Raw genomic sequence first — 19,072 nt, forward strand, 5'->3', positions numbered from 1 at the left:
GGGAGGTTCTCACGGTAAACGCCTGCATTAGCTGTAGCTGCATGCCTCGGGTGCTCAGAGTGGCTCGAATCACTGAGGTGGAACGTCTGGCAGCAGCCAACAGACACCTCTCCTTGTCACATCCTCCTCCAGATCAATTCGGCCGTTCCCGGCGACTTGAGGGAGCGATGGCTATGTGTGCTCCCCCCAATAGAAGGACTAGAAACAGGCTGTCCTCTAAAGTGGATTGGCTAGCTGCCGATAGGGGCATGATGAAGTCGCCTCTTCAGCCTGGGCCCGGTGTAGGGGCTGCTAGCCCCCCCCCCCCCCTCCTTCGGTTGGGGGGTGAGCTGTTTAGAGCTGTTTAGATCAGCTGCCCTGGAGGCACTGGAGCGTGCCGCCCAAGCTAGGCAGACCAGGCAGCAGCACTCGGGTCCTCGCAGACCTGTGCCCACTCCCAGCAGGCCCAGGGGCCGCTCTAGCAGCCACACTCAGCCGCCGGATTACAGGGGTGGTCTGCAGAGGTCTTAGCGGCCCACTCAACCGCCTCCCAATGACTTTCGTGCCCCATGTCGCCTGCCTTCCAGGCGGCCTCGTGCCCCAGAGCCTTACCGGAACCCCCCCAAGAGGCTCCAGGGTCCGGGGGGCTGGGCTCTGAAATCCTGGGGGTGGTCGGCGGCTGCTTTCCCAGCAGCAGCTCAGTTTCTGGGCAGTCTGTACTTCCGTCCCTTGGGTGGTTTTCACCTTAACCCAGGGGTACGGACCGCAGCTCCGGCCCCTAGCCTTCGGCTGGGTCTAATTGACAGTCGTCAGCGATCCGGCAGGGGCCCTACCTCTGGACCAAGAGTTGTCCGTCCTTTTGTCCAAGGACGCAATCAACCCAGTAAGACCCTCTGCTTAGCCAGGGGGTTCTACTCGGCATACTTTCTCGTGAGCAAGAAAGTCGGCGGATTTCGCCCGATCTTGGACCTCAGAGGAATCAACAGATTCCTGAAGGTGCTGCCATTCTATATGCTGACTACTGCATACGCACAGGTGGAGTGGTTCTCAACCGAGGGATGCCTACTTCCACGTGGGCCGGGCAAGAGGGTGCCTTATATTCAGTTCCTCCGGCCCTTGGGCAGACTGGCAGCTGCCTCGGCCGCTGGGCCCTTAGGCCCACGGTCGTTGCGCCCCATGCAGATGTGGCTGAACAGCCTTCACTTGGACGCCAAGTGGCACAGGCACAGTGAAGTCAGGGTGTCGCAGCATTGCTCCACTCTCCGTCACGCTGGAGGGGCAGGGCCTATCTCCTGGTAGGCGTGCCCATGGGCGCCATCCCATCCCGCCAGGAGACCATCACCATAGGTGCATGTCTCTCAGGGTGGGGTGCAGTGCGGCAGGGCAGGACCGTTCAGGGTCAGTGGTCTGCCCAGCAGAGTGCGCGCCGGGTCAACGTGCTAGAGCTTCGGGCCGTGCAGCTTGCACTCACGCACTTTCTACCCCAACTGCAGTGTTGGGAAAGTTCACTTTCTACATGAACTAGTTCAGTTCACAGTTCACACATTTTAAAATGAACTAGTTCAGTTCATAGTTCATAATTCAAAATGTTGAACTAAAGTTCATGGTTTCAAAAATGAACTAATTTATAGTTCATAGTTCTTTTTTCAATAAGTTGCTGCGAGCTATTATTTGTCTCCTGTACGATGTTAATGGGCCATTTCAATGTTTACAATATCCTCAGAGGGCCGTACAAGTTATTGACCTCTGCTTAAAAAAACTAAAATCACAACTCATTCATTTCATTCTGTGCAAAGAAAAAGCAACCTCTTAATCCAGATATCTCACCATGACTCGCGTATGCATGCATGTGCAGGGTGTGGCGTGACCACCAAAACAGAAAGATATGGACACAAGATGTGTGCAAATGTATTTAGTTTCCTATCCATGTGAAGATGGTTTAAGTGGGGGGGGACCTAACCTCCTCTAGGGGGGTCCGGAGGGCATGCTCCCCTGGGAAGATTTTTTTTTAAATGTTGAAGTTAAAAGCATCAATCTGGTGCACTTTGAGAGCAACATTAGGAGATCTATGGACACATCTCTCAACACCCAAACACAACTGTAAACAGATTTTCTTTTAATTTATGGATATTTGACAAATCACTCCCCTTTCAAACTGTAGGCCTATTCTTCTTTATTAATAACTGTCATATAGTATTTTATACCTGTTTACTTTATTCTCTTATTTTTTTGATAACTATAATGATCATATAAAGATGTGCCTTTACCTCACTGGTTGTAGACAAAGCTTCTTATATTCGTTAGCATAGCTAGCTAACCAGATGCTAATGATAACAACACAGTTATTGACTGTCTGATCAGTATGACAGATGAGCAGATCGCAACTGGGCTTTCAACTAAAGACACAGACACGCAGAAACTGCGGCATGTGTATGGACTTATCGGTACTGCAATTTCTGAAGTGCTGGAGTGGCGTTCTGGTGCTCTCCGTCAGAACTGCACCCCTGTCAGTCGAGACATATACCACGTGATGACACGTTAGGCTCGTGTTGTGTTCAAGGACCCTAACCTTGGCCAGGAAAAACAGGCACTCGCTTGTTTAATTTTTTTGCGGTCTAGATTTCTTTCATTTTTTATTTTTTGCGTGTGTTTATAAATTACCTCGAGAGCCGTACCAAATTGTCTCGCGGGCCGTATACGGCCCGGAGGCCGGAGGTTCCCCACCCCTGCCGTAGAGTCTCACTCTGAGCAAGTGCTGCTGCAGCTGCTCTCGGCTTCGTCCATACTTCATTCAATGCTCGCCGGTTCCGCGGTTCCACATTGTTTCTTGTGAGGAGTCTGATATATTTAGTATATTTATATTTTAGTGCGACAGCCAGGGGTGACAGGCGCGTACGCGTCACAGGCAGCTTGCTGTTGCCAGATTGGGTGGTTTTCCGCATTATTTTGAAGCCTGTTTACGGTGTGTTTTAACTGGGTTTTCGGCTGAAAGGCATATGAAATCTGGCACACTTTTGAACGCCGTTATAATACAGTGCTGAGAATGAACGCACTTTTGAACGCCGTTATACAGTGCTGATAATGAACGCGTTCTCAATTACGTTCATCTAGCGGAAATACAGTACGTTCAGTTCACGTTCGCCCAAAATATGAACGCGTTCATGAACGATCGTTCATGAACGCGTTCAGGTACATCACTGCCCAACTGGGGGGCAAGAATGTGCGTGTTCCTTGGGGACAGCATGTACATTGTTGCTTAGACAACAGTCCCTTCTAGATAGTGGACGTTCTCACTCCACTCTGAATTATGTGGCTGCGATTCTGCACGACATGTTCGGGTCGACGGCGCCACGGCGGGGTGCCACAGGTCGGTGTCCCTCTTTATGAGAGGGGCTTTATGGCAGCGTCCCCCTTGCACCCCGAGGGCTCCGGCTTGGGACCTGCCCTTGCTGCCGGATGCCCTATCATCTCCTCCCTTCGAGCCCCTGGCCCAGGTGGGGCTTAGGTGGCAGCCCACGAAGGCAGCATTTCTGCTTGCCATAGCCTCAGGGAAGTGAGTCGGGGAGTTGCATGTCCTCTCCATAAACAATACATGCCCGAGGTGAGACTCTCAGGTGTTGCCCTTTGGGCAAATGTGGCATTCCCGCCGGGGTCCTTCCACAAACTCACTTCAATCAGCCTGCCCAGCTGGCACGCTTTGACATTCAGGAGTACGGCACATCGAAGTTGCTGTGCCCTGGGGGTGCCCAAAGGGCGTAAATCAAGGCTACTGCCTGTATCTGGCAGGAGGAGCAACTCTTGAGTTTGCCCTGGCGGCACTAAAGGAGGTTAGGCCCTCTAACCAGTGGCTGCCCCACTGGGTTGTCGATACCATCTCACAGGCTTACGGGGCCAGTGGCCGCCCCCTGCCATCAGGCTGAGATGCCACTCTACAAGGAGCATCTCAACATATTGGGCTGCCCTGAGAGGGGTGCCCCTGGAGACCATCTGCGCCGCGGCGTCGTGGGCGTCTTCTGGCACATTCTCCAGTTGTCATCAGGTCAATGTCGCCACTCCCCATTCTTTGGGCGTGGTCCTTTTGCCGAGCTCCGCTGCTTCCAGTGGTGAGCAAGGGCTTGGATTCTTCATGACATTGTTGGTATAAGTCATCCAGTGCTAAAGCACCGCCTCTGGCGGTCAGTAGGGACGAAATAGAACGATAGTTACGGCTGTAACTACGGTTCTATGAGTCCCGGATGACCGCCAGAGTTCCCTGTCACTCAGAATTCTTGTGTGCTCGCGAGAAGATTCGGGGAACAGATCCTCTGACAATACCGGCTGATATAGCCGGTGTCACGTGGGTCACAGGTGACTTTGTTGTTATTGGTACTCGAGCTGCGCATGCGCGCGATGGACATATCCAGTGCTAAAGCACCGCCTCTGGCGGTCATCCGGGACTCATAGAACCGTAGTTACAGCCGTAACTATCGTTCCTTGTTTGTCTGTGACTGTGTTCACGGGGTAGTGTTCTGTTTGTCACTGTGTAAACCTTGAAATAAAGGTATTTTCTGTGTAATCTGCATTTGGGTCCTGCCTGCTTCACTCAACCCTGACACCAACAACATGATCTAGTAGTTACATGTATGATTCTGAAATGGAATATTACACATAATGAGTACTTTTACGTAAGGTATTGAATGCAGGACTTTTGCGTATTTCTTCAATTTGGTATTGCTTGTTTTACTTAAGTAAAATAAGTTGACTACTTCTTCCATCTCTGGACATTTGGGCTCCAAAGAATTGGGCATTTATGTAATATTTCGGTGACGTTATCAACTCAAGTTTTCCTGCCAAAAAGACACATTTGGGGTTGTTTTCTGTCAGGGCTCGTTTGAACGTTACAAAAATGTTTCACATGAGCATATTCTGATCTGTCATGTATGTGTTGACACTGTCAACTCCATACAATGTAATTGCCCCTGCCCTGAAGTGGTGGCAGGGGCCATTACATTTTCCATAACCAATCACGCGGGTGAATTAGCATTTTAACACTGATGTCTATGCCAATGTACTAGTTTTCCTGGGATTTTCAAAGTGGAGATGCCTGATTTGCAGTACAATAACATCCTGCTGATTCTAATTTCGCTCCTAATTAGGCAACAGCAATTATTGGCTTTGGTAATAAGAAGACTCTTTTTGAAAACCAACCTATTGATTTTCAGGTATTCAATCTCTAATCGTGATTGCAATAAGAGTGAACAAACTAATGATGATGATAATGGTTTGACAGTCTCACTTGTTGTAGAGCACGATGTCGGGTCTCCAGATCTTGTTGGATGGAACTCTAATGAACTCGATCCCATCAAACTCCCTGGGCATCCACCGCAGCTTGTAGTCATTCCAAATCTAAGAGAGAGAAGAAGAGAAACCTCATTTAGAGCACACTGCCGAGCCAACCATCTGTTTTGCATTTTTCATTGTACACTGCAGACGGTATTATTCACTGGAGACATTCCCCTTCGTGGGAATATTTTGGAATACATATTTATACCTCAAGCAGAACTTCCTTTGATGTTTTACAGTAGCGCCAAATAGGGATAATGTCGCAAGGAATCTAACGCCCATCGACAGAGTTTCAAGGAGTATCTGAGGGCTTTCATTGCTTGTTCAAAGTCGTAACAAGCAAACATGTATTTCTTTAATGCAATGCCTCACTATAAAAAGAATCACAAAGCTTCAGTAAGCAAATGCCAACACATCTACAATACAGCTGAACAAAGAGCAGCTCAGCTCAGAGAGGAGTTAATGCTCACTGACAGAAGAACACTTGCTATGCTGTCAACATACCTGCGGGTAACATTTCATGAGCCGCGGATCCATTAGTCTTGGCTATTTGCATGCCATTCAAGATGAATTCATTCATTAGCAAAGGCAGATTACTATCCAGTTATGACCTGGGAGCTGTTTAATTAACCACTTCATGCTACACTGGATTTTTATCGTGAGCTATATGATTGGCTAGAGATGGGATTCCTTATTGGTCGATCTTTTTTTATATGGTTATTTGATCATGGCAATGATAAATGCATACAGCGAGTCACAAAAACCCCACATATTCCCTATGTATCTTAGTCAACAATATATAACAATACAAATATAATGAGAAAAATATCAATCGTCACCGGCTTGATCTTCAAAATCAGGATACATAAATGTATTATCCTTGCAAGAATGGAAGTAGTCACCACACACAAGGCTGCGTGGGACAAATAGTTCCCAGAGTAGAGTCCTTGACATGCTTATACAAGAGATTGTTACAGTCAACAAGATGGAAGAATACTGGTTCAAAGCAGTATTTTGACATTAGTTAAGATTAGCTAAGGCCTGCGTAAGCAATAAACATGACAGTCATATGCCTATCTCTCTAGGGGCTGTGTCATCGAGCAATCTTAGGAACATAGCTATCATAGCTTCAACACAGTGTCTCATGAGCGTCATCCATGTAGTCATACACGTACACAGCTATGTAGGGCCTCTGTTATCATGTGCTACTCTGATATAGAAGGAACATTCAGTATTTTCCCAACACATGACTATAATTGTCAATAATTGAGAAAGTGACTAAGGAGTTCTCAAAAAAGATAAATAAATACCACTAATACAGAATAAGTTAGGGACTCCATCCATCCATCCATCTTCTCCCGCTTATCCGTGGTCGGGTCGCGGGGGTAGCAGTTCCAGCAGAGAGCCCCAAACTTTCTTTTCCCTGGCGACATCAACCAGCTCTGACTGGGGGCTCCCAAGGCGCTCCCAGGCCAGCGAAGAGATATAATCCCTCCACCTGGTCCTAGGTCTACCCCTTGGTCTCTTCCCAGCTGGACGTGCCTGGAACACCTCCCTAGGGAGGCGCCCAGGTGGCATCCTAACTAGGTGCCCGAACCACCTCAACTGGCTCCTTTCGACGCGAAGGAGGAGCGGCTCAACTCCGAGTCCCTCCCTGATGACCGAACTTCTCACCTTATCCCTAAGGGAGACACCAGCCACCCTGCGGAGAAAACCCATCTCGGCCGCTTGTATCCGCGATCTCGTTCTTTCGGTCATGACCCATCCTTCATGACCATAGGTGAGGGTAGGAACGAAAATGGCCCGGTAGACAGAGAGCTTTGCCTTCTGGCTCAGCTCCCTTTTCGTCACAACGGTGCGGTAAAGCGACTGCAGTACCGCTCCCGCTGCTCCGATTCTCCGGCCCATCTCACGCTCCATTGTTCCCTCACTCGAGAACAAGACCCCGAGATACTTGAACTCCTTCACTTGGGGTAAGGACTCATTCCCTACTTGGAGTGGACAGTCCATCGGTTTCCTGCTGAGAACCATGGCCTCAGATTTGGAGGTGCTGATCCTCATCCCAGCCGCTTCACACTAGGTTGCGAACCGATCCAGTGAGTGCTGAAGGTCGCAGACCGATGAAGCCATCAGAACCACATCATCTGCAAAAAGCAGTGGTGCAATCCTTAGTCCACCAAACCGCAGACCCCCTCCCCCACGACTACGCCTCGAAATCCGATCCATGTATATTACAAACAGGATTGGTGACAAAGCGCAGCCCTGGCGGAGGCCAACCCTCACCGGAAATGGGTCCGACTTACTGCCGAGGACCCGGACACAGCTCTCGCTTTGGGAGTACAGAGATTGGATGGCCCTGAGTAGAGACCCCCTCACCCCATACTCCCACAGCACCTCCCACAGTAACTCCCTGGGAACTCGGTCATACGCCTTCTCCAAGTCTACAAAACACATGTAGACCGGATAAGCGTACTCCAGGCCCCCTCCAGGATCCTTGCGAGAGTAAAAAGCTGATCCGTCGTTCCACGACCAGGACGGAATCCGCATTGTTCCTCCTCAATCTGAGGTTCGACAATCGGCCTGACCCTCCTTTCGAGTACCTTGGAGTAAACTTTCCCGGGGAGGCTGAGTAGTGTGATGCCTCTGTAATTGGCACACACCCTCTGATCCCCCTTTTTAAAAAGGGGAACCACCACCCCGGTCTGCCACTCCTTCGGTACTGTTTCCAACTGTTTAGGGACTCTACAAAGGTTATTAGGAGATAAGGCCATAACAAACATGATAGTCAAACCTGCTCTCCAGACGGAATAAAGGAGGATTATGAGCAAAAATGTAAAGAAATTGAAATAATACATTCTTATAGCAAAGAGGCAGGTAAAGTATTCCTATATTCTGCATTATTTTGCATTGTTTAAATGTAGTCGTCTGATCGATGTCATAAAAGTATCAGTAGAGCTTGTTTTGAGTATACAGTGAACACATTTAGAAACACTGCATGCTGCTACAGAAGGAATCCCCTGCAGTGTTACTGTGGTACAGACGCGATACATTCATCAAAGGGGGGCTTTTTGAAATGGCTAACACTGTAAACCCCCCCCCTGGCTGCGATTCAAAGTCTGTATCAGTGACGGTGGTGTTGACACAGCTTAATCATTAGTGATGCCTTGTTATAAATAAACAGCTCAGCCATTACAAACAACAAATAAGATCAGCCCATACAGGCCTTTCAATGTGTTTTAATTGGAGTGCGCAGAGATCACAGTATCATGTTATCAACCTTAAATATCATCAGCATCCAGCAGCTGTTTGGCGGCAACGAGTCAATGTTAAAAAAGGTCAATATTTATTATGAAAAGCGGCTTTAATTATAAATATTTGTCAAAGAGAGATTTAGTCGAGCTAAATTGGTGGTTTGGGGGACAGAGGCAACATGTGCTATTTGGATTTATGGTTAGGGAGGCAGGGTTTGGGGGGGTCAGGAGGTCAGGTCCGTGGTTATTGATCAGCTAAGAGACAGAGCGTGACTAACCATGATGCTAGCAGTGATCAATAGCCCATTGCATTCAAATGTCTTCCTTGGTTAGCCTTGGTTTCTTGTTTTGCCTCACCTGCTTTATTTTTTACTTCAGTGATATATGACACACACACACACACACACACACACACACACACACACACACACACACACACACACAGGGAGAGAGTGGGGCATCCCATATTGATGTATGTTCAGAATGTATAGTTGAGTGTTAACACCTTTCTCACTCTTCACTGATCGCTATTTCTGTCCAGCCCGAAATGGGGTTAGGTGTGTGTGTGTGTGTGTGTGTGTGTGTGTGTGTGTGTGTGCGTGTGTGTGTGTGTGTGTGTGTGTGTGTGTGTGTGTGTGTGTGTGTGTGTGTGTGTGTGTGTGTGTGTGTGTGTGTGTGTGTGTGTGTGTGTGTGTGTGTGTGTGTGTGTGTGTGTGTGTGTGTGTGTGTGTGTGTGTGTGTGTGTGTGTGTGTGTGTGCGCGCGTGTGTGTGTGTGTTGTACTTACATGTCTGAGCCATAGATTTGTTTCCATGATCTGGTTCACCTCATCCTGGAAAGACAAGAAGAAGAAGGAAGAGAGTGTGTGTGAAAGAGGGGGAGCGTGTTGTTTGTACTGCAGATGGGAAAAAAGAGTGAGCACCGTATGGAATTTTAAAAGAGGTAAACAAAAATGCAACCCGAAAAAAACAACAATTCACAACATTTTCAAAAATAAACGAGATTCATCCTCTAATCGTTTTCCTCTAGAGCGGGAGTTGGTGGACTGAAACGGTTGAGTAATAAAAGATGGAGGCGTTACAGATGTCACTTCCTCTCCACCTCTCTCCGTGACCCTGGTTCAGTTTGATTTGCAGTCAGTTGATTCTCAGAACTCCACATCAATCACATACAGGCCTGCGTCAGCAGATACACTGTGCACACGCAGATTTGTGAACATATGAGCAGAGACAAGAACACTGTGACCCACACACACACACACACACACACACACACACACACACACACACACACACACACACACACACACACACACACACACACACCTTTAGATTAATCTCACCTAGCCCAGCAAGCTACTGATATAGCTACATATCAGCCCCAGCCTGAAAAAGGCTCCTGCAGGCAATTTCCTCTTAATCTGAGGATTTCCATTTTGAGCTGAAAACCTCGTTCACCGTGGGGATCTACAGCAAAACCCATTTCGAAACCCCCACCCGCATTAAACGTAACATTGCAAAGGCAAAACAACAGCGTATAACAACACCGTGTGACATTTTCAGAATCCGTGAAATTGAGCAGACTAAATAAAGATTGTATTCACTTTCTGCTTTCACTTCTCTCGTTCCACGGCTTATCTTTTGCCTTTCCTGTATCAAAGGTAGTAAATATGATCAGGGCGCTTGTTGGAAGACGTCTTTCAGTTCACACAAACTCTCATGTTGAGAGAATGCTATTAATGCAACTGTATGGTAGAGAAACTCCCTCTAAAGAGAACTTTGGTATTTTAGCATTTGGAGACCATTGATAACAGAATACAGGAAACAAAAAACCCCAAAAGGCACATAAGGGCCTCTTTAAAATTACCATTTTCAAGCCTGGACTCTAGTTTGAAAGCCTAATATATTGGAATGCATAATGTTACGCAACATTAGCAATGGGTTCCAAAACTGTGGTTTTGATTAGTTTTAATTGGCACCTCATTAAGGGTCTGTACTCTGGCTACACAGTTTATTATCCAATCCAATCCAACTTTATTTATGAAGCACTTTAAAACCTCCAGACCAAAGTGCTGTACAGAGAGATACATAGAATCACACAGCTCAGCTCACAAAACATACAAATAAGTATAACATCGCATAAAAGATACGAACACAAAACAAACCAGAATAAACGTAACAATTACAAAATCAAAATAAAAACAGCCATATAGTTAAAACAATAGACCACTGAAAGCAAATAAAAGCAACAATCTACTACTTGTTTAAGAATGCTAAGGAGAAAAGGTGGGTTTTAAGACGGGACAGTGTGGCAGCCTGTCTGATTAGCAAGGGCAGGTCGTTCCACAGTTTAGGGGCGGCAGCAGAGAAAGCACGGTCCCCTCTGCGCTTTGACTTTGTTTTTGGCACCCTCAGGAGCAACTGATCAGCTGACCTGAGAGTGCGAGTGTAGCTCTGTAACAGCTCAGAGAGGTAGGGCGGGGCCAGGCCATGGAGGGCTTTAAAAGTAAATAAAAGAGTTTTAAAATGAATCCTCGAATGAACGGGCAGCGAAGATAAAATGGGGGAAATGTGCTCGTGTTTGCGTGTGTCGAACACGAGCACATTAAGTTATAAACTTACTTAAGGAGCTGAGGTTGAATTTTCCCTCGCCAAAATCAAAATCATATGCATTAGCAAAGCCAAAGAGATATAAAAATGAAGGCACAAGGTTTAAACACCTTGACATATTGTTGAGTCTTTACAAGCTTTGCGTACAAGTTATGATTAAAAAAGATGTGTTTGGATGTAAAGCTTACAACTTTGACCAGCTGTGAGATGGAGACCTCAAACTCCACGGTAACGGGGTCAGACACATTCTCCACTGGTCGGATGAACTGGTTATATCTTCTGAAGAGTTTCCTGAAGAGCCGGTCCTCTGCCTTGGATGAGAAGCAGCCTGCAACCGACAGAAAGGGTAGAGAGGGGCAGAGAAAGTGATCAGAGACTGGATGTTGATAAATGAAAGGAAAGAAGAGACTGAAAGAAAAAGTGTCTCTCTAAGAAGTCTGAAAGGCTGGCTAATCAATCACAGAACTGTGAGAAAAGGAGACACCCGCCTCTCTCAGTTTTGATGCCACACATCACTAGCTCTTTTGAGTTGTTCGGTGAGTGTTTTCAAATATTTCATGAATCATCTATAAAGAGGTCTCTTAGGATCACAGCTCCTCTGCTCAGATCATCCAAGTTAAAAGTCTACTTTGAAAAAGTCTGTGACATGAGTTGTTGGCGTTACTTTGTAGGACTTGGCACAGCATTGACAACTCTTCAGAGCAGGAAGCACCCATGTCCAGCCTGAATAAGTAGATACTCCGTCATCTGGACTTTAGGATCCTTTGCTGGCTGCTTCCTTTAATGACAGACAGGTAGCATTATGTACAGGTGGTATTTGAACATTAACTAAACTAACCACAGTGACTAACATGTCCTCTTTTCTAGGTTGGTGTTGGCGGCTGAGTAGGTCCATTCACGAGTGCACAATTCATCATAATATATTTCTAAATATAGGTATGTGTTTGTTGGACAGTGGATTGGTGGTGTGGTTGTATACATAGCGAAAATAGGAAAAGGACCTTGTTTACTAATTATCTAGGAAAGAGTCTGTAGGCCTGAGGCACAACATCAGCATGTCTACCCAACAGAATGCACAGCAAGCTATTTTAACTTAGTGCAGAGGAGTTGAAGAGAGTTGCCTGATGGTAGGCATGACCAGGGGCGCCGCCAGGGATTTTGGGCCCCATGAAAAGATATCACATTGGGCCCCACCACCAGACCCAGGCCACGCCAACCAAGCACAATGTTAACCACACCCGTTTGGAGGCAGGACCAAACCATTACATGTAAATAGAGGGGGGTGTTCGATGCTTTGGATAATTAACTTTTGGAAGAAAATAAGTTAAATGAATCATAAGTTTAGTGAATACATCATCAATATGACGTTATATTAATGTTAATTATTGATGATTGATGAAAGGTTACTTAAACATTTTTTCTTAATGTTCTTACATTTTTTGGGGCCCCTGTCAGTCACGGGCCCTTAGAATCATCCTAACTTTTCACCCCCTTACTCGCCCCTGGGCATGACATGCTGAAAGTTTGCTTTTTCTTAGCACAGGTGAGGAAAAGTGTTGTGGAAGAAGTTGCTTGTTCTGCTAGTGTTTTCCGCCAATCTGAAATTCACTTATTTCTCCTTTAAACTAAATCCTCAGTGATATGTACCATAGATCCCAACCCAGGGTTTTTTCTAAACTGCCATAGTTGCTACATTTATTATACATTTTTAAATTAGTAAACTTTTGTGTTTTGAGGCTATTAAAGCACTTTGTCACCAACAGCCATTGAGTTGCATCCGGTAACCACCATTTGTATTGTATTCTTTCCATTTTGAGTGGTGTATTCCCCCATTCCCACTAGGGTTCAGAAAGCGTATGAGGGATTTACAGCCACCTTTGTTAATGTTTGAAAGCTAATCTCATGTATAACATCCTTTACAGTATTCTGCTTATTTTCAGGTTTACTAATTATATGTTGTTCCGCGATTGTGACTTGTTTACATGCTTTAATTCAAAAAGTTCTTTATTTTTCTCATACTTCCTGTGCTGCAGCCCCTCTTTTAACCCTCTGTCTGAGACCAGGGCCCAGTCTGCTCTGATTGGTTAGCTGGCCGGATCTGTTGTGATTGATGAAACGCTTAGAGATGTCCCGCCCCTTAGCCTGTAGTGTAGTGTGTTTGAGCGCCATCCAATAGAAGCGTGAGTGTTAGTGGTGTCATGTCACTGTCACTTAAGTAAACAAAGGACTACAATGGAGGTGTTTCAGACGGAGTGTGTGGGAGAGAAACTCCCTCTGGAAGGAACCTTTCCTTCCTAAATGTTCGCCTTAGCGGGACCATTTACACGCAATAAAACCTGTACCACAATTGGAAAGGGACAATCCAAAAAAGCACAAGAGGGCGTCTTTAACAGAGTGACAGACCTGTATTAAGATATTTGTAATGCTAATGTTAAACAAACACCCTACTGCCCATGCTTCACATCCTTATATTAAATTAGCCATGGGAAAGCAATGCATGTCTAAGCGCAATTTGTTTTGAACCCGATTGTTACAACTAAATGTCAGGATGTCATTTTGAGCATTACAGCCTCATCCATAAAGACAACCCACTCACTATATTTACAACCCTAGGTTTACGTAATTACAAGCCAATGAAAACATCAAATTGACTATTATATCATATTGCTGACAACACATCCCCCTAAAGCCCACACACTAGTGCTCTAAATAACAGTTAAACTGCATTCTCTACCAAGCTGAACCAGTCTTTGTTGGTTGTGTAAGCCGCAACAATTTCAATGTGCATCATATCAAAGCCACAAGTTGGGTTCCCCACACAGTTTGCTCCATACTGAGTCACAACGGTTATCCACTGCTGACATTTGTGAAAGTGATCGGCCCACTCTTCATCCTTCAAGACCCCTAGTGCTCCCAGAGTTCTCACGCTGATTTGCAAAAATCTGGCTTGCTCCCATTCACTGTTTATAAATATCTAGATCAATACCAGATTCTTCACTGCTGGGTAACTCTTACCATTGTTAGACACAGGAATATGTGTCAATAGATCAGGGGGATGAAAAGGGATAAAAAGGCAGGAATAAAACAAACGGCATGAGAAGCAATGAGAAGATGTCTAGCTTTTTAAGAACTTCTACAGAAATGTTTTCGCCTCAAAGACTTCGGCCTTGAGGTTGTTTTGTTTGTGTCCTCTTTTGTAAATACTATCCTTATTGGACTTAAACAACTGAAACCAAGTTTGGGACACATGAGAGACAAATATCGAATTAAAATGGACTCCTTAAGAGAGGCCTTGAAATCCTAATGATGAAACAGTGCTGACCCTATTACATCAAGATGTCTTTCTTAAAGGCAAGTGATAACCCTCTTCATGAGAAAACAATGACACCATGACAATTTGGTGCTGAACTCCCGGTGACAGCCCTATGGAGAGCAGGACAAGAGGAACAAATAAATACATTTAAGAAAGACAAGACAATGAGAGGAGTAGATGAGAGGAGGAAAAGAGAGACTGAAAGCAAAGCCTTCTTAAGATGTCACTCTTGTACTAAGAATACTTGGAATCAAATGCTCCAGCAAGAATATAACGTAATTACTCTTAATGTTAACGGGTTACAAAGTCCAATAAAAAGAAGCAAGCTAATTCCAAAAATGAAAAGAGAAAATCAACACATAATCTTTGGGCAAGAAACTCATTTAGTACAATCTGAACATGAGAAACTAAAGAAATTAGGATTTAGGAATACATTTTATTCCTCCTACACTAAAGGAAATGCAAGAGGAGTCGCTATTTTAATTTCAAACAAAGTTTCCTTTCAACCACAAACGATTGATAAGGAGGGACGTTATGTCCTGGTAAAGGGTCTTCTCGATTCCAGGGAAGTAACACTACTCAATGTTTATAGACCACCAGGACAGGACAAAGAGTTCATTAAGAAAATATTCGATATAATGTCTGGCATTTTTGTGTGTGGAGGCGACTGGAATGTGCAGCTACACCCTAGTCTCGACTCAACAAATCCGACCAAAAAGATTAATCCCGAGTCAATGTATGTTAGGAAAATGCTTAAAGGGATTGTGATTGTGACGAAGGTAACTTCGTCACTATGGACTGACCGCTTCGGGCCGGGTAATATTGCACTTTATTAGCGTAATTGCACAGTACAGTTGACATTACATATTTGCACATAATTTATACTAATTATTGAGGTAGTATTTTTTAACTGATTAAACCGTATTTATTGGAATGTCGTCTGGCAGGTGCTGGTCGGGTCCTCGTCTCCGCCTGAAAAGATAGGGGAGTTTGCGAGAGCGCCGAGAGTAGTTATGCTGGTGTAAGGATAACAGCGGTTGAGAGTAATCAGGGTGCAAATAATATGTCGATGTCTGTGGCTGATAATTGAGTGCACCTGGTGTCCTGTGTTGTCTCCTCCCCCCTCACCTGTGTCTTGTTAGTATGTGTGTATTGAGGTGCTGTTTCCTTGTAACTTGGGAGGGTGTGTGAGATCCTGGTGGCTGTGCTCATGTGAACAGCAGATTGAGGCTGTGTCATGTTTGTGAGTAATAAATGCCCACACCGGGTTGTATTTTTGGACGTTCTGCCTCTGTCTCCTTGCTTGGTCGGGCCGCTCAATTGTCAGCTTCACAGGGTTGATTGATGTTTGGAGGGAATTACACCCATCAGTGAAACAATTTACCTTTTTCTCCCACCCACATTCCTTTTACTCAAGGGTTGACTACTTCTTTATGTTTAAATCAGAGAGACACAGAATTATAGACTGTGATATCGGTGTTAGAGATGTATCAGATCATGCAGGGGTGTATTTGAGACTTCATTTAGATATACCGTCCAAAAGCACTCTCTGGAGACTTAATACCAGCTTGCTTAATGATAGTCAATGTGTACATTTTACTGAGAAGGAAATTCGGGAATATCTGGAATTCAACAATACTGAGGATATTTCACCAAGTGTTTTATGGGATGCGGCAAAGGCAGTGCTTAGAGGAAAACTAATAATGTGGTCTTCAAAAAGGAAAAAAGAGAAACAGAAACAATTGAATGATTTAACGACCAAACTGAAAACATTAGAACAAAAACATGTGGAATTAAACAACCCCCACATTTTAGAACAAGTTAAGGCAACAAAACAAGAACTGAATAAGATATTAGATAAACATGTGGAGATTAAACTCAAATATGTCAAACAGACTTACTATGAAAACGGTCCGAGAGCCCAAAAAATGCTTGCATGGAAATTAAGGAAACAGCAATCTGAAAGGTCAATCTTTAAAATCCGAGATCCACATTCCAACAACATGTGTTATAAACCAGGAGATATACAACACTCCTTTGGAAGATATTACAAAGAGCTATACTCTCAACCTAATGCAGCAGAATCCTCTGTCGTTAAAGCTTTCCTGGATTCCCTAGACTTACCATCAGTTGGTGTGGAGCAAAATAAATTGGTTACAAAAGAAATTACAATTTTAGAGATCGACAGTGCCATATCAAGACTGAAAACAAGCAAGGTGCCAGGGGGAGATGGGTTTCCAGCAGAATGGTACAAGACATTTAGGGAACTATTAACACCTATGCTATTAAAGTGTTTCAAATATGTCCTTAATGGAGGAGAGACCCCTGCTTCCTGGAAACAGGCTATAATATCTGTGATTCCGAAGATAGGAAAAGACAGAAGTGAATGCAGTTCCTACAGACCTATTTCAGTTTTAAACATAGATTACCGGCTATTTTCCTCAATAATTTCAAAAAGACTTGAAAACATAGTTCCTGACTTAATTGACACTGATCAAACAGGATTTATTAAAAACAGGCAGACACAAGATAATGTGAGACGTGCATTGTTTGTGATTGATAAAATGAGTAAAAACTATTCTGAGTCTTTAGCAATTAGCCTCGACGCAGAAAAGGCCTTTGACTCAGTGCGATGGGAGTTTCTGTATTTGGTGTTGCGCCGTTTCGGTTTTAATGAGAAAGTCACAGGATGTCTTAAATCCCTATACAACTTGCCAACAGCCAGGATTAAATTAAATGGGAATCTCTCAAAGACTGTAGCGTTGGAGAGGGGGTGCCGCCAAGGTTGTCCTTTAAGTCCCACCCTCTTCGCATTATTTATAGAACCACTTGCTCAATCAATAAGAGAAAATGTTGAAATAACTGGAATTTATATTAAAGAAATAGAGCACAAAATAGGTCTGTACGCGGACGACATTCTGTTGACCCTCTCCAACCCAGACTCAAGCCTACCTAAACTTATGTCATGCTTGGTTCAATTCGGTTTTTACTATACGATATAAACATAAATAAGACCCAAACTCTTTCTTACCACTACTCACCACAGGGGAGCATACGGGAAATGTACAATTTTAAGTGGAATACCTCCAGTATTAAACACCTCGGTATTACTATACCAAAGAATTTGGCCAATATTTACAACATGAATTACGGGAATATCACAAAGGAACTTCAAAAAGATTTGGATAGATGGAGTCCTCTGACCCTTAACATGCACAACCGGATTGAGATCGTAAAGATGAACACTCTACCACGCCTGCTGTTCCTCTTTCAGTCACTGTCTATAGAGATACCAACAAAACAGTTCAACGATTGGAATCGAATGATATCCAGATTTATATGGAAAGGTCAGAAACCCAGAGTGCGACTAAAAACACTGCAGTTATCGAAAGAAAAGGGAGGAATGTCCCTTCCATGCTTTGAAGACTACTATAAAGCAGCACAATTAAGGTATTTAGTTTGCTGGTGCAATTGTGACTATGATGCAAAATGGAAAGACCTTGAACTGAGCCAACTGAACATACCCCTTCAATGTATATTAGGTGATAAATCATCAAAGACTGCACACTCTGATAAATTAAGCTGCTGGACATTGGTTCCCCTCAATATTTGGTTCAAAATTTGCAAAGAATTAAAACTTGAAAGAAAATCCATGTTATTGAGATGGGTGGCGTTTGATAAAGATTTTAAACCATCAGAGCTGGATTTTAGATTTGGATTTGGATTTAGATTTGGATTTTAGATTTAAAGGCATTACATCATATTCTCTAATAGCTACCAGTACTGGCTTGAAAAGTTTCCAACAGCTAACAGAAACCTGCAATTTGGAGCCCCAGGATTTCTACAGGTACTTACAGCTCAGGCATCACTTTGATAGGAATATTAGAATGAAAGGGAACACCGAATGTGACCTGATTGACATTTTTGTGGGCGCATACAAGGGCAATACCCAAAAGAAACTGGTTTCTAGAATATACTCCTGTCTACAATATGCCAAGAACCACTCAACCCTATATGTGAAAGCCAAATGGGAAGTAGAAGCTAATATTACTATTACAGAAGAGGATTGGTCTAACATATGTAAAATACAATCCACCACCTCCAGCTCTGGCCTTTGGAGAGAATTCTCATGGAAGAATATTATTCGATTTTCTCTAACTCCAAGAATAAAATACCATCAGAAGGACAGACCAGAATCTGGACACTGCTGGAGGCAGTGTAGTAATATAATGGCTGATCATTTCCACATATTCTGGAACTGTCCAGTGATCAAACCCTATTGGCTATCTATAATAACGGAAATAAATTCAATTCTTGGCTTTGAGATTCCAAACAGTTTTGGGGGGATTTATTTAGCTAATATACCAGTGGAATTTAGTGTTCGGGACAAGTATCTTCTTAAAATATTACTGACAGCCAGCAAAAAGGCAATCACCAAAAAATGGCTTGTGAAAGATCCACCAACAAAGGGAGAATGGATAAACATTGTAAATGACTTGTTTCGCATGGAGAGGCTGACTTTTTCTCTAAGACTCTGTAGTGACAAATGTGACAATTACTGGTCCAAATGGGTTTTGCACATGAAGAGGGGGGTCACAT

The 19,072-nt window shown here is 44.3% G+C and overlaps 1 protein-coding gene across 5 annotated transcripts in view; it reads right to left on the reverse strand.

Moving 5' to 3' along the window:
* chrna6 (cholinergic receptor, nicotinic, alpha 6) overlaps positions 1 to 19,072 on the reverse strand; it is a 53,153-nt gene that overhangs the window by 24,318 nt on the left and 9,763 nt on the right. For 4 of the 5 annotated variants that reach the window (XR_004552580.1, XR_004552559.1, XM_034088269.1 and 1 more), the window contains exons 2-4: positions 11,349 to 11,488; positions 9,339 to 9,383; positions 5,255 to 5,364 (exon numbers count right to left, since the gene is read on the reverse strand). Coding sequence is in view for 3 of the 5 variants with exons in the window: in XM_034088269.1 (XP_033944160.1) it covers positions 5,255 to 5,364; positions 9,339 to 9,383; positions 11,349 to 11,488 (295 nt within the window). In the remaining 2 variants the exon portion in view is untranslated. Of the gene's footprint in view, positions 1 to 5,254; positions 5,365 to 9,338; positions 9,384 to 11,348; positions 11,489 to 11,824; positions 11,893 to 19,072 lie in introns of those variants that run through there. The other variant, XM_034088173.1, reaches the window with a different exon arrangement.

Source organism: Pseudochaenichthys georgianus, chromosome 1 (assembly GCF_902827115.2).
Source record: "Pseudochaenichthys georgianus chromosome 1, fPseGeo1.2, whole genome shotgun sequence".
Taxonomy (NCBI): domain Eukaryota; kingdom Metazoa; phylum Chordata; class Actinopteri; order Perciformes; family Channichthyidae; genus Pseudochaenichthys; species Pseudochaenichthys georgianus.